This window comes from Typopeltis vanoorti, chromosome 14 (assembly GCF_054136105.1).
Source record: "Typopeltis vanoorti isolate ZY-2024b chromosome 14, IOZ_Tvanoo_1.0, whole genome shotgun sequence".
Classification (NCBI taxonomy): Eukaryota; Metazoa; Arthropoda; class Arachnida; order Uropygi; family Thelyphonidae; genus Typopeltis; species Typopeltis vanoorti.
Window position 1 is genome coordinate 87604480 of NC_143562.1, and position 17468 is coordinate 87621947.

General features: G+C 35.1%; 1 protein-coding gene across 1 annotated transcript in view; it reads left to right on the forward strand.

The window, feature by feature from the left end:
• Positions 1 to 17468, forward strand: part of LOC150099733 (protein PRRC1-like) — a 160763-nt gene that overhangs the window by 43410 nt on the left and 99885 nt on the right. Inside the window, exon 2 of the mRNA XM_090403998.1 lies at positions 4471 to 4592. Within this exon, the coding sequence (XP_090260124.1) occupies positions 4475 to 4592 (118 nt within the window). The 5' untranslated portion in view covers positions 4471 to 4474. The remainder of the gene's footprint in view (positions 1 to 4470; positions 4593 to 17468) is intronic.

The window sequence follows — 17468 nt, forward strand, 5'->3', positions numbered from 1 at the left end:
TTCAAGGTTTTTGGCAATGGGCTTGTAAGAGTCCAAGATGCCTTTAAACTTCCTTGAAGTGAAATCATTCTGTAGTAAGATGCACTGGATGGTGTTCAATTCTTGTTGGATAGCTTGGGAATTGGAGCAGATGACTTGCTCAGTTGAGCAAAGATTTGAAGATGCCTATTTTTTTTTTTTTTTTTTTGAAATGGATGATGTGCTGAATCTTACTGTATGGTCTGTGAAGGTAGGTTTATGGTGAATAGAAGGAGCAAGTATTTCAGAAGGGGTACAGGAAAGGAGGATGTCCAGGAAGGCTAATTGTCCATCCTTAAAGTTGATGCATGGGTGTAAACTGTTGATAAAAAACAAAAAAAAAATTATGTTGAAGGATGGATAATCTCAATGGAAGATTATCTTACTTTTTAGCTAATTAGACTGTATATGATCAACTTTCACATACATGTACATTTGACATGCTCAAAGAAATCAGCATGGTCATCTGAATTAAGAAAGGTATAAAGGTAGAAAATGAAGGAAACAAGTGAGACAAGGATATCTTGAATCAGAGCAGAGCATATAGAAGAGATTCATGGTTGTAACCTTTGGCATAGAATATCAGACCTCACAGAAGCACATGTTCCATTGTTGTTAAAGAAGGCTTTATGCATGATGTAATTGTGAACTTTGAGGTGAACAATGGTTGGAGAGGATGCCACGTGAGGTTTGATAAAAAAAAAAAATATATATATATATATATATATATATACTCAATAATATAAAATGATAAGGCTTTTTTGTAACGTTTTCGTGTCATGTTTTTTGTCAAGTTATTTGAAACTCGGGGGCTAGCCTGAGTGTTGAGTCTTCAAAATTCAAGTCATCAGAATTCAAGGAGAACTGGCCTACCAGTCCGGAACTCGGGGGGGAGTTGGAATACTTGAATGTCCTCCAAGCAAGACCTGGCAGAGTAAGCCACAGCCAGATTATTCATTCATCTTATTGGGAAGCCTCCAGACACATTATCAACAGGTTTAATCCTGTATGCTACAAGTGGGTAGCATACAGGATTAAACCTGTTAATAATGTGACTGCTAATAACAGAAGTTATTAGCAGTCAACTTTGTTACTTTGTTGTTTTAAACTAAACTGATATTGGAACATGTATGACAGTCATGCACTTTAAATGTTAATTAATTAATTAAAAATATGCTTTTGTTTATTTTTCTATTTGAGCAACCAGAACATTGACAGGTGTGTGTATGAAATGAATTTTCTCATTATTTTAATAAAAGGTGAGAAATTATTGGAAATAATGTCTTCCATCCTTCTTTTTTGTTGCATTTTAAATGGTTAATTATCAGATGTATTTTGTAATTGTACTACCAGACAAACAAAATAAATAATGCTTACAAATTACTCTAACTTAACATATGATACTAGATGCATTGAGCATCCAGAAAATTGATGCGATAAGATTATTATTAAATGTGATATGCCATTTTGTAAAAGGTAGGAAGCACTAAAATCAAAATATGATTCTCTATAATATTAGAAAATAAAATATTTGTTATATTTCGAAATATAACATGGGATTTTTCATTTCCTAAAAAACGTATTCCATCTTTTATATTTTCCCCCAGCTCATTACTGGCTGCAAAACTAGAATAAACTGGATTTAACTGACAGGATAAACTGAAATTCCATGCATGGAATTCCAGTTTATCCTGTCAGTTAAAATATTAAATTGAAAGGTAAATTTGTTTCTTTTTTTTAGTTGCTTCTTCAAGTGTTGAATTGGGTTTTATGTAATCAGATTTCAAGGAATGTCCTTCCTTGAAATACAATATATATACCTGCATTAAAGCTGCAGAGCATGCCATTAAAATCTGTAGAAAGATGGCAGAAATTGATATGTCACTTGTTTTTCATGATCTGTGAGAAAAATTGGAAAATCTCTGCTTTTATGCCAATGAAATCAAAGTACAAATTAAAAAAAAAAAGTTGGTCTAAAAAAAAGCATCTTTATCTAAACAAAACTTAGTTTTTCATAAGCCCTAGAACATTCCTAATGCTCTCCTGCAAATTCAGAAAAAGTACACATATCTACTTCTGCAATTTGAGATGAGGCTGCTAGAGGGACTCATGGTCTGTAGTGTTTGTTGAGAGCTCCTGATAAGTGTTATTTTAGTGTTATTTTAAGTTGACAATTTTGCTGGAATATTACGTAGCTTTGTTTGCTTTTTTTGTCTTAGTGTGTCTGTTTTTGGTGTTTCAATTATTAATTTGATAAAATATGATAGAAGCCCGCACATGGCTCCGGTAAGAAGGAAAATGGCGGCTAGTAATAATGGTTCGCCATCTTTGTTCAATAACTGTAATATAAAGGAGATTATTTAATGTACTATCTGCGAAATGTATGCTTTGTGGAGAGCAGTTGGAGTATGGGTAGATGATGATAATGGAGTGAATGTGTGTAGAAAATATTAGGAAAATGAGGAATTAAAGTGTATTTCAGGTCATGAGTGTGATATTTTTGTCAAATTTCAGAATGTAGAAAATAGCGATATGGTAAGAAATTGCGAGGTTGTACCAGAGAGCTGTGAGGGCGTGAATGTAGAAAGTGTGAATGAAGGTATTAATGCAGAGCAAATTAATGGTTTAACAGATAATAAAAAAGATGAGATAGATGCAATGAGTGAGATTGCACTGTTGAGCAGAATGATACATAGAGCAAAGCAGCAGCTGGAGCGTATGCACAAATGTCTACTGAGTGTACCAGCCAATAAAAAAAAGTATGATAAAAAAATAAGAGTATGATTGTGAATGTAAACAAAATGAAGGAGCGAGTGCTGTATGGAGATTCGTTAGTACAAGGTGTAATAGAAAATTTGACAAAATTGTACCAACCTGGTGCGACCATTAAGGATGTAAATGAGTCTATTAGGGAGCAAAGGGTGAAAGAAATGATAGTGGTGGCAGGTACGAATGATTTGAAAGGAGATAAAATGGAAATGATAGAGGACCTGAATGAATTGTTTGAGGTAGCAAAAGAAAAGAGTGAGAGAGTTAGAATGATTAGTCTTTTGCCGCGGTATGACAGTGAAGAGTTTAGGAGGGCCATAATTGCAAATGACTTTATGTGTGGGTTATGCATGATGAGTGGTGTGGAATTTGTGGATTGGAGTGACTTCGATGGGCGAAAGGATCTATATAAGATGGATGGTTTGCATTTTAATGGATTTGGTGTAAGGAGACTTGAAAAAGTGTTGTTGAATGAAGTGGATGTGCAGAATCAGGGAAACTAGATTTATTAAGGGGGGGAGGGAGAGTAGATATCCAGACCTTAGGCAGTTGAGTGTATGAATGAGTATAATATGCCCGAGCGAATAAGGACAATAAATCAGAATGGGATAGTTAGTATAAGGCATCAAGGTAGGGATGGGGCTAAAGGGGGGGGTCTGCAATTCATGTATACTAATTCTAGGAGTATTAGGAACAAGAAGGAAGAATTTTTGGCCTTGGTTGGCACTTCCAGACCACAGGTTATTGGCATTAGTGAAACATGGCTGACTGAAGATGATATAGCTAGTGGGATTGAATGCGAAGGGTATTGTGTGTTCAGGAATGGCAGGGAGAATAAAATGGGGGGAGGAGTATATTTTTGTTTTCAGAATTTCTAATTTACAGTCAATAATTTTTGAATATATTATGAAGCTGGATTATATATAAATCATGCTTATCACTTTACTTTTAGCCTACACCACGTGGATAAACTGACATTAGCATGTTGCAGAGGCAACTTTAGAGTACTGTCTAGAGAGCAGTACAGTCACTTGACCTTGTGTAAACAGTGATGGATTTTTGTAGCTATGCACATTTAAACAAATTAATTTAATTCTTGCAGTTTTACATATTATTGCTAGATAAAAAAAAAATTGCATAAATATGAGAAATATTATGTTAGTGATTTTAGTGTATTAAACCTCAAAATGTTACTGCAAAAATTAAACTAGAAAAGAACTGCAAATTCTTGTAAATTTGAGTCACCTGACAAATTAGGTTTAGAAATATAGAAATATTTATCATGTGATGTACAAGATCTTGTAGCAGATGTTATCAATTTTAGGTGTATCAAGAATCTATGACTTCTATTATTGTGAGCACAGGCTACTGCACAGATTGATTCAGAAAATGGAAACTTGTACACAAAATGTTTTTCGTGTGCACATGGGCCAGCAGAATTAGAGGGATTTAATCACTCTTAAAATACATAAAACCTGCAACTCTATCTAACATTGTAATTGCATAATTATGAGTTCTAAAGAAATACAAAAAAAATCTCTCATACTTAATAACTTTACAGACAATAATAGAACTGTTTACATGGTGTTCACATTATTCTGGAAGTAAATTCTGCATAATGATAACCATGTTAATGCAGTCTGTATTAGAACAACTCTAATTTTTTTTTTTTTTTACTTAAAGAATTATGATGGAGGAAGTCAGTGATGATACAAATGGTGAATCTACTTTTGAATTTGTAAGTGACAAAGGCGATGATTCTGCTGTGTCATTATCTTCTTCCTCATCATCTTTTCTACCTTTATGTAAGTGTATTTCACTTTAAATCTTTTAATTATTTTTAATGAATATGATTTGTCATGTGTGACAAGTTCAGAAACATAATTTTGTGTCAAAATTTGTCAATGTTGTATAATTGTGCTGCATAATGAAATACAAAAGCCTGCTTTAATGTTTTAATTTTACTTATAATTTCTCTTTCCTGATAAGGTTTCTTTTATTCTTTGTATTTGCTCGTGGTCCCAGTTTTATCCTATGTTGCTGCCATTGTATTATTATTATTATTTCGTGACACCTCCAAGGTATCCAAAGACTCATCGAAGGAGGGCACCTACTCTACAACTCTACATGTCCACCACTTAATTCACCAACACCAAACTGCCACTCACATCATCATCTACATCAATGCCATCTACTGCCCACCACCACCAGTATTTTTTGTCTGTAAATTGTGTGTGTTCTGAAGGCTGATTTGTCTGCATGTGGGATGGAAAACCCCAGTTTCCAGAAGGAAAAAACCCTCCTACCTCCATGTGAGATCGGCTAAATTGCTTTTAATTGAAAAAAAAAAAAAACATATTAAGATTCCTCCCGTCTTGACGAGAATCGAACTTAGGCCTTTTCCAATCGAAGGGTACAACATACCATCATTCTTCCCACTGAGGTATGGAGGTGCTATGTTTACATGTTTTTGGAAAGTATTTGAAAAGTAATATTTTATTATAAATACAATGAAATTTAAACACAACTGCAGAACCATGAAGAAATATGATTGAAAATAAAGAATTGAGCTGGTCAGTATTTTGGTGAAACAAAGATTTAAGATTTTGCCAAAAAGTGAGAGCCATCAATATTATGATCATAATTATTACTGCTTGAAATTGCCATGCACAGATATCTGTTCATCATAATCTATCATGAAGGTGGTGTGAACATGTTTTGAAGGCTAGAGGGAAAAAAAGCTTACAAATGGAAGAAAGAAAAAGAAAATACTGTAAAAGGAATCAGATGATAATGTTCCAGAGGGTAGAAAAAACTTACAAATGAAGGAAAGAATAAATACTGTAAAAGAAATTGGATGGCGAATGGGATTTTAAAAATGAAGATGTATTATTCTTCTTCTTCTTCGAGTGCTATCTCCTATCAGAGGTCAGCGACCACACAAATTTTGAGCAATCCTCAGAGCTCAGTCCATTGTCTATGTCTGCCAGCCAAGATTTTCTTCGTCTTCCTTGTCCTCTTCTTCTATATATCTTCTCTTTTATAATCAATTGAAGTATCTTATATTTTTCATTACGAAGTAGGTGACCAAGATATGCAGTTTTCCTTCTTTTTATTATTATTATTATTATGCGACACCTCCAGGGAGTCCAAAGACTTATTGAGGGAGAGTGTGCGAACAGCATCGAATGCTTGTCCTCTTCCAACTACTAACCGTGCTCAAACTTGGTTAACTTTTTTCATGAGCCATTAGTAGCAGAGGCTTTACCAATTGACCAACCTTTGCTGGCGGTATCTAAAAGTTCACATGATTTCCCCATTTGTTCCAGTACTTATTGATTGGACGTTTTTGCTGTCCATGGGATTTTTAACATTCGTCTGTATAACCACATCTCAAAGGCTTTGAGTTTTTTTTATTGATGTTGTCTTCAAGGTCCAAGTTTCTGCACTATACAGCAATACAGACCATACATAACATTTAGCCGTGTGTACTCTAATCTCTAAATTTAACTTGTGATTACACAGTGTTGATTTCATCAGGTGAAAAATTTTTTCTTGCCATTTCATTTCTAACTTTTGTTTCCATTTCTGGATTGCATTCTTCATTTAACCAGCTTCCAAGATATTTAAACTTTGTCAATTTAAATATCAGCACTTTCTTTAAATACCATTTAAAGAAAGTGCGGAATTAAGAATTGGTTTCTTGCTTATAACCATGTGTCAAGTTTTGGTGATGTTTATTCTTAATCCCACTTTTTCACTCTCTTCGTTCACTAGTTCCAGAAGATTTTGAAGATCCTGAATATTGTCAGCTAGGATAACTGTGTCATCAGCATATCAGATGTTACTGATGATTTCACCATTTACATTAATCCCTTCCTTTCTTCCTTTTAAGATTTTTTGAAATATAGCTTCCAAGTACATGTTAAAAAGAAGACTCAACAGCACACATCCTTGCCTTACTCCTTGTTTGATTTTAATGGAGTTTGTAATAATGTCATCAACTTGAACAGATGCCTTTTGGTTCCAATGTACGTTTTTCAATGATCATGATGTCTTTACCATCTAATCCAATTCTTTTAATAATTCAATAATTTAAGTATGGTGGACTTTATCAAATGCTTTCTCGAAGTTGATGAAGCAAATGAATACTTCCTTGTTTTGGTCACTACATTTTTCGAATAAGATTTGAGAACAGAAAAGAGCCTCTCTCTTTCCCAAACCATTTCTAAAGCTGAATTGGGTATCACTAATGATGTCTTCACATTTTCTGTATATTCTTTTTTGAATTATTTTCAGAAACAGTTTGAGAATATGACGCATTAGACTGATCATTCTATAGTCATTACAAGTTTTCGCATTTGATTTTTTTAGGTAGCATGATGAAGGTCGACTGTAACGAGTCTTGAACAATTATGTCTGTATCTTAGATCTTATTAAATAGCTTTACTAATATAGTAATGTTGTCATTTTCTAATAACTTTGCTATTTTTGATGGTATTCTATCAGGGCCTAAGGCTTTACCATTTTTAGCTGAGTTCAGCCAGCACACATTTTACCTCTGATCTTAGAATGCATGGATCTTCCATCTGTTCATAAGCATTTTGGGTTTTGTCTGTTATCAGTAAAGAGTTCTTCAACTTATTCACCCATTCTTGTATTTTGTCATCCTTTTCGGATATTATTTCTCCCTTTTAGTTTCGGAGGATGCATAGTTGTTTTTTCTTGAATATAGCCCAGGTCTCTTTCAGCTTTTTGTGTAGATTAAAACTGTCGTGCTTTTCCTATAGAATTTCTCTTTCTTTACATTTTTCATTCATCCAGATTTCTTTTGCTTCTTTGATCTTGTCTTTAATAATTTTCTGAGCCTCTTTATATTTTGTTGGACTATGATTTTTATATAATCTGCATTGATCCATGAGAGAAAGAATTTGTCAGTTATCCAATCTTTCTTTTTTACTGCTCTATCAGGACACAAGGTATTGGTAAATTTTTTTATGAAGACAGATTTTAATTTGTTCCATGATTCATCAACCCTAATGACATCATCATTTTTGATAAGTGCTATCAAAAAAGTTTTTTAACTTTCCTATAGCAAACCTTTTTTGTTGTTATATTATATATACGAGGGTGATCTGAAAAGTTCTCGTCCTTACAATAAAAAAATGAATTTATAATTTCAAAATTATTTTTGATTTTCAACATAATCTCCCTTAAGACTAATACATTTATTCCAGCGATGCTCCAGTGCATTATTCCATCCCTGTAATGGTTCTCAGTAAGATCTGCAAAATATATAGCCCCTCTACAGCTGCAATCACCTCTTGATTCAAAGAAAAATGCTGACCAGTGAAGAAGAGGATTTTAAGTTTTGGGAAGAGATAGAAGTCAGAGGGAGCCAAATCTGGGGAATATGGTGGATGTTCCAACAATTCATAGTGCAAATCCCTTAATTTTCCCATTGCCAAAACACCTTTGTGGGCAGGTGCATTGTCCTGATGAAAGGTGATTTTTTCTTCTGCAAACCCAGTTTTTTCTCACGAATTTTTTCGTCTAGTCTGGTTAAAAGTACCCTTTTCAAGATAATTAATAAACAAATGCTTTTAGCATCCCAACACACCGATGCCATGACCTTTCCTGATGATGGAACCGACTTTGTCTTCTTAGGCACTGAACAACCGGCTTCTGTCCACTGTTTTAACTGCTGTTTGGATTCTGGTGTGTAATGGTGAATCCAAGTCTCATCCATAGTAATAAATTGACACACAAAATCAGTTTTATTCTTGTTAATATGCTCCAAGCACTATTCAGAGATTTTCATGTGTGCCTTTGATCTGCTGTGAGCAAGCGCTGCACCCATCTTGTGCAAAGCTTTTTCATTTGTAATTCTTCATGCAAAATATATCCTACACATTCTTTTCAAATGCCTATAGTCTCAGCAATTTCGTGCGCTTTGACTCACCGGTCATCCAATGCCATATATTGGGTACGGTATTGGATGATTTCTGGTGGTGTTACACTTTTTGGACGTTTTTCACATGGATCATCTTCAAGACTGGTACGGCCATGTTTAAACTCGGCAGCCCATTTCTTAATTATTGAAAATGAAGAGGTAATGTGCTCATAAACTTTTGTGAACTTCGAATGAATTTCTTTTGGCGTTAAACCTTCTTTTACAAAGAATTTTATAACCACACGATATTCAATTTTATCCATTTCAAGGGATACAGACAACACTTTTGCTTCAGACAGCTGTATAAAACAAACTACTCAATAGAATGACTTGCAATTTCACATGGATGCTTATAACAGATGTACCAACTTAGAAAAAAAAAATCGTGTCCTGGTATTGTTGGCATGTATGGTCGAGGCCGGAAACTTTTCAGACCACCCTCTTATTATATTATATATAATTATATAGATATATTATAGATGTGTAAATTAATTACTCTGAATGATTGTTAATAAAACAGTGATAGAAAATATTCAAAAGTCAGGAGTCCATATGCAGAAACTATCAAAAACTTGAAATGCAGAAAGAAAGCTAGAATAGATGATATTTAACAGAAATGCTGTTGAGCCTTCATAGTTCAGTTGGTATTGACAAAGCCCATTCTTTGATCAGAAAGAGAAAGACATGTTTAATTCTCATCCATGATGTGAGGAACCTTTATCAGGTCTTTTTCAATTAAAAGATAAATTAGCTGGTCTCGTGAAGGTGAAGGAATATCCTGGATACTCCCATTAACAACAATAACCAGAAATTCTCAAATATGGAAGTATAAAAGTTTTGGTGGCTGCGCTGCATAATTCAGAAAGTCTGGTCAGAAGGTTGAATTCTGGATAAGTGGAGTAGTTCTTTGTTTAGTGTCCCAGATTAGATTTTATGCAAGTATACTTGAGGTAAGATAAATTGAAGAGGAAGTAGGAGAACAAACTGGCTTTATATCAAATAGGAGTTGTCAGTCAGATTTTCAATTTACAAGAAATAGTTGAGAATATGGGAATATAACAAGGAGCTATATTTAAGTTTGGTAGATCAAGAAAAGTCATATGACAAAGTACCAAAAAAGAAAATCATGTTACAGACACCTCCATGGGTCTGTAGGCTTATTGCAGAGAAATCTACTAAGATTCCAAAAACCAAACATTAACCATCATTTACACAATACTTGTTATACATTGAGCTCATTTATCAATGCAGCACTCACAACTCTAGCAACCCATTCCATTCATTCTTCACTCTCAAAGCTAATTAAACTTTCTTAATTTCCAAGGATGACCCCTCGTTCTCTACACTAGTCAGGTACTGAAAAATTTCATCTGTATCAGTACTATAACAATCTTTAAGTAACTTATATGTCTCTATCATATCTCCCCCTTTTCCTTCTATCAGCAAGTTTCTGTAACCCACAGATTTTAAATACAGGTAACCTTCGTATAACATACATTTTAGGTTCCACAGAAATGCCCCGTTGTATAAATCATGTTATGAGAGACTCAGATCACAAAAAAAGTAGGGTTATTTTCCAAAATCGTTTTTTTTTTTTTTTTTTTTTTTTAAATTATATAAACAACAATGACATATCCAACAAAAAATATTTTTATTTAGTTCAGGTAATTCATATAAGTTAGGAAAACATAAAATATGAAACGAAATACATAGTATAAACTTATAAAAATACAAATTGTACATAAACTTCATTGTACATAGTGCATATTTTAATCATCATCACTGTCTTCAAAATGAACATTTCGTAGATATTCTTTATTTATGATTGGCCAGATGTCATCATCACTTGAAATCTCTTGGACATTATTTGTATAATTCTCATTGCATACTTTGGCTGGTTTAATTATCAAGAAGTCAGTAATAAGACCTTGCTTATCACTATGCTGCAATTTTTTATTAAGTTCATAATATGGAGCTAAACAAATATCCAATTGCCTCGTGAATTTTCCAGAGTGCTCCATTGAGGGATTATTCCATAAAATAACTTCCTAACTTTCTTGCCAAGTCCAATCCTTCTGCTAATTTCTTTAAACTGAATTTTTTAAGGGATTCATGACAATCAGAATCTTCGGCAAAACTTTCCCCACCATTTGGTTCAACGTCATCTGTAAATTGTACCAGTTCCTCTTAATTTAAATCTTTTCCCCCATCAATTAATTCACTAATTTCATTTTCAACCATATCGCAAAAGCCCTCTAAGTGGCCATTACTATAAAAAGAAATTTTTTACATAAAAAAAAGCATTACATATTATATGTAACTCACCAGAAAATAAAGTGCTCGTCTTGAGATTAACACACTTATGATTTTTAATGCACTTTCCTGGCAGAAAACGAAGACAATTTTCAACAATAAACACCTTATACAGTAAACAATTGACGTGCATGCATGCTAAAGGGTATTTCCCCTAATATAAATTCGCTACTTATAACTACATATGCGATATGGGCAGACACAAATTTAATGAAGATAAAATTTGACTTTTAAGTCGTGGGATGAATATATGAAAAGATAAAGGGTTACTACAATTTGTAGACCGTGTTTTTATCGAATCTGCATTGTATAAGTACCGCATTGAACAAAGGTTACTACAATTTGTAGACCGGATATATCGAAACCACATTGTATAAGTACTGCGTTATACGAGGGTTACTTGTATATCCTCATAAGGAGCCTCCCTTAGACCTGTCACCATCTTGGTCGCTTTTCTCAAAATTCTTTAATCTGAATATGATTACCTCCTTTACTTGTTAATGTTCTTCAGTTTGTCAGCACAGTTAGCCTAGTGGCTGTGCGCTTCGCAATCATATGCCTGGGGAAGGAGTGTCCTAGGTTCGATTCCCATCACCAACGTGGGGAGCTGAAGGATCTTCCTCAGCCATAGCCAAGTTAGCCGGTCTTGGGCGTGGACAGCAGGTTTTTTTCCCCCAGTTTATCTGGGGTTTTTCATCCCACAAGCAGGCAAACCGGTCCTGTGAACACATGGATCTACTCGCCCCAATAGGGATGGGGGAGAAAAAGGGAGGAAACTCCATATGAATAAAATAAGTAACTAGGCAATCCTATGAGATATTTTAGTCACTTTTTCAATATGGCCTCTAAAATTTAATGCTGACTCCACTGGTCTAGCACCTCCAAATCCCTAGCCACTGTAATTTCTTGTAGTTCATTTCCATCAATGTAGTACACAGGTGGTAATCTTTTCATCCCAAAATGCATAACTTGATATTTTGCCAATTAAACTGACATATGGTTAGTCTATATAAGTCATCCTTTAAGATCTTCACACCATCCTTATTAACTATTGCTCTACCTAGTTTCACATCATCAGCAAATTAAATATTTCCGCTCAGCATTTCCTATATCATGAATATACAAGTGGCACACATGTGCTCTCTCCAGGACTGAACTCCTCCATAAACTCCTCTCTGATATCTATCCATTAACCACCCTTTTATTCTCCTTACCATTTTCATATCCAAACCCATTTGCTCCATTTTACATAAGTCTGTGCAGTTCCCTGTCAATTGCTTTTCTGTTTATCCATTATCATTTATCTCTGCAGTTAAACTAAAAATAAACTCTTAAATTTCCCTACCTAAAAAAGACAACCTCCAAAATCTCACATAAAAAAAACAAAAAAAAACATATCCACTTTACCAACATTAGTGGTATTAACAATGACTTGAATGACATACATCATCGCTTTCAGACGTCCAAACCTGATGTTCTGTTTCTGACTGAACCCCAAATTTCTATTACATCAACCACAGCCTATCTTAACTGCCAAATTATACTTTTATTATTTGGCCATAAGGGAGATGTTTATGCCTTTGTGCAATCTGATATTCCTTGGCAAAGGATGCCTAACCCAGAATCTCACTTCTTTGACCTCCTGTGGCTTAAAATTTCTTTGCCACATTTTGTTTCATTCATCTGCTGCCTCTACTGTTCTCACATTTCTGAAAATCATTGACCTTTTTTTTACTTCCTATCTTCAAATATTGATTTCATTCAGTCAAAATTTCCAAACAGTGAAGTCATCCTTCTTTGTAATTTCATTGGCTAATCTGGAAGAGAGGCAGAGATTTTCACTGTAAGCAAAGACTTAAAACAAATCATTCAGCTCCCTACCAGAATTCCTGCATTTCAGATCGCAATCTCATCCTAGTTTCATCTCTTGTGGAACATTCGTTCCTTCAGCCATTCACAACTTTATATACTCTGGCATTACAACGATGCCAATTGGGAAGACATATGATTTTTACTCCTCATTTCTGTGGTCAGACCATTGTTTTCTGGATTCTTCAGATCCAGATACTTGTGATTTTGTTACAATGTAGAATGCCACTGACCAGTCATCCCTTCTGATTTCTCACCAGAGCTTTTGTGTGCCAGTTTTGTCCACCTGTGTGATACCTCCTCTTTCTCACCCTAACCATAGTTTGGTATTATCACTTAAAGAAAAGACTAACATCCTGGTTTCATTCTTCTTTTCATAGATGACCATGGCAAATTATCTGCTTTGCCTAGAACATTGCATCACATGACTCCTATGATATTCCAGCAGAAAGACATCAGAAGAATAGTGAAAAAAACTGGATGTTACACAGGCAACTGGTGCTGATGGAATCCCACCTTTATGGGATTCCATCAGGACCAGTTCAACACATGTGCTAATAAACCAACACTTGTTCTTTATTATCTTTATATTATACGCAGCTGGCACCTCCCCCACACACACAGAATGCAAGCAAGCCCACATACAGCCATTCCCCCCCCCCCAAGTGATAAATGTCTATCATCAACTTATTGCTCCCACCTTAGTTTTGTCCAAAGTAATGAAGAAGGTTATTATCGCTACAGTCAACTTCTTTGACACTTGGAGAACTGCAAACTAATTATTAACTGCTAGTATGGATTTTGTCTAGAAAGACTTTTGATAGTCTAGCATTAAGGGTTTCTCAAAAATTACCATCTTATGCAATGCCTTCCTTTGTAACTTGATTGCCAGTTTTCTCTCAAATGGATCCCAACATTTAACAGTGAATGGTGTTCGATTCAGATTTCCTGTTAATTCAGGTGTCCCTCAGGACTCTGTCATCTTTCCCACCCATTTCCAGATTTATATAAACTACCTGCTCTCATTGAGTGTAAACCTAGTTTTGTTTATGAGAGCTCTCCACTCATCCTGCTCATATGACAAGCCTTTCAGTGTACAAACTCTCAAGCTTCAAGATCATCTATAATAAGTGCCCTGAATACTGATCATTGTAGTAGATTGGAACAAAAACAACCTATTCACTTTCAATTCTTCCAAAACGTAGTTTTACTTGTTTTCTCCCCAAAAAAGACCTTGGATCTTCTCTACTTACTTTTGATAATGCTCAGCTCAACAGTCAAGACCAAAATCTCTTTTCTCAGACTGACTTACTCCAAATCTTTCCTGGCATAATCATATCACTTCTTTATCATCCTCAGTTTTCAAAAATCTTGACATCCTTTTTCATTTAAGACAGTATACTTCTCTTATGACCAATTACTTACTCTATTTAAATCCCAAATCTGGACAACCTTGAATACTGCTTTCATGTTTGGGGTGATGCACGACACATCTCTTAGACTCTTCAGCTAGTTTCTTATAGGCAATCAGCTTCCACATTATATCTGTGAAAATACTAATGGTGGTGGTGGTGGTGATGATGATGGTGGGCATTAGATGGTGTTGGCAATATTATGCAGTTCACTGTAGCTGGAAATGGTAGGTGGAGACAGAGAACTGTAGAGTAGGTGCCCTCCCTTGATGAGTCTTTGGACTCCTTGGAGGTGTAATAATAATAATAATAATGTCTCTTATATAGATATTTCCATGGCTGCTGAACAGCAGCCATGGAAATATCTATATAACGAATATCGTGCTATTCGTTATGGCTTCGGTTTCTGCCAGATGTACAGGAACTTGAGCAACAGCTGCTCAGCATCCTTTATAGTCAAACTGCATGCACACCAAACCTGCTATTTCCATCTACCTTTCATTCAATCCGCCTCAGTTCTGTGGAACAGCCTCTCCCCTGAAGCATTTCCAAAGGACTACAACCTCCAGCTGTTTAAGAAGAATATTGACAGATTATCACTTACCACATCAGCATTTATTTGCTAGGCTCTGCTGCCTATCATGTGGGATTAAAAAGAAAGAAAGAAGAAAGCCATTCTCCTTATCCAAGTCATTTTTTACATTATTATAAAAAGGGAATAAATTATTGTGGCACGACCTACCCTTCACAAATCCATGCTACCCGACATATAGTATCTGATTCTTATCCACCCATTTCTGAATTTTGCATTATTTAACTAACCTTGATTGCTACTTGTGAGATGCTGATCAGTCAATAATTTTCTACTTCTATCTCAGAGTCTCCCATTTACAATTGAACTATTCCCCTTCCCCTCTTTCCACTCCCTTGAGACTCTACCAGAGCTGAGACTCAAACAATCTGATCCAAGCCTCTGCCAGTTTCTAGTCCATTCTCGTAATATCCTATCTAATTCCATTGCCCTACTGTTTCAATAACAGCCCTTGTCACATCTGTTATTTAATATCTCCATCTGGATGATACACATTTGCAATTCAGTAATTCATCTATTTCATCTGCTTCAGTAACCTCACTACCATCAGAATTATCTTGTCATAGTCATTCTTTCTATTACTTGCCATGTACTAATGGAACTCCTCTGGATTTCCTTTGGCTCACCTAGCTAATTTCCTCTCATCCTCTGATTTTGCCTTCCTTACTATATGGTCATCCTTCTGTCTTGTGCTTTATATTGCTCTTGAAGCTTGTGAAAGAAATGTCTTTCACAAGCCTTTCTTTTTTAGCAACACTTGCTTAATGATGTTACTTATCCATTTAATTCCTACTTTTTTTTTTGTCTCCTGACTCTGGGTATGCACTGCTCTTCCTTCAAACTCCCTTGACCACTTTCCATGCATTAATAACATTGTTCCCTTGTAGTTTGTCATAATTACTAGCCTGTAGAAAAAAATCTTTCCACACATACAGCCACCTCGACCTCCCAGGTCAAAACTGTATGATCGCTCTAATCATTCGGTGGGAATGTAGCCACCTTCATTATAGACAAATCCTTTGATGTAGTCAAAATCTAGCACACTCATTTCCCTAATACCTTCCACCATGTGCTACCTTAAATAATTATTCCTTAGTAGCTGTATAAATTCCATTTCCTTTCACCCATTTGATCACCTTTCCTCCTTCCAGTCTTATGTCCCCATATCTGAAGTTCCCATAATAATTATCTGCCCTTCCCTCATCAAATTTATTTGCCAATGCATACCATTCAGCAACTAACCATATATTTTGTCCTGTTAGCTTCAATCTCACACCAGATGGCCTTAAATGTACTGCTTTCAATTTCACTGATCCCCTGTTGAACATATACTCTTTTTGGCTGCTCTAGTCACATCTGTTATCATCTCAGTTATCAATTATCTTATCACGTCTGTTATCAGTTCATCTGCTATCATCAGGAATATCCTTTCCCCATCTTGTTTGCTTTATCCACCATGAAAACTACCATAGGCTTCACATTCTATACCCACAACTACATCATCTTCTGTTAGCCATTCTTGCTAACACTAGTAACTTTGAACCAAAATGTCCGAAACCTCCTTCTTGTTCTGAACGTTGCTTACATGTACATGAAGCTTAGTTGCTTCCTGCATCCATAGCAATCTGTAACCCCACAAATTAATCCAACTTTTTCCATCCATTCATGTGCTCGTTTGCCTTATTAGTGCTTGCATTCTTCCTAATAGCTCTAGTTTCCCTGTCTTTGCATTCCCATTCTCACAGTAGTTAGTAATTTTATCACCCATCTTAATAAACACACTCAAGAACTCATTAAACCCCCCTCCCATCACACAATTCCTTGCACTCATAGGACTAAACCCTTAACTCAGCTATGTCTATTGAGACAGTCCCTGAAACCATATCATGCATCCCACCACTATCCACCACATACCTATTGTGAGAGATCATGCTCAGAAACCCATTGTCTAGTTCTCATTTCCTTGTCCACGCTCAACAGCAATCTACCAAGATTCTCACTACCATTCTTGCTGAGTTGCAAACTATGCTCAGTAAACAGCTCTCTCTTATCCTCAAATTTATCCTGTGAATCAGTATACAAGGATGTGTAAGAAGATCCATCTTCTTACACATCCTTGCTATCGTGCTATTCAGAACTCTACAGTTATTGGGTTGGAACATTATACAGAACAATACAGTTAGTTGTAAGTCAGCAGTTAAAACTGAAGAAAGTGCAGGAAGATGGTTTGATGTAAAATAAGATGTAAAACAAAGTTGCACACTATTGTAAAAAGAATCATAATTTACAATTATGAATGTAAAATGAATTATATATTCATTTATATTCATATAAAATGAATTTTATATGAATATAAAATTGTATTAGAATTTTTATTAGCTTCAGTTTTATAGCCACGTATGATAACAGATTGATATTTATGTTTAAAAAATGCAGAGTGTTTGAGATTTCAATGTACTTATCAGAAATCTGAAAATTGCAATAATTTCACTGGTAATTTGTCATAATTCACAAACAAACAAATTTGCAATAAAAAGACAAA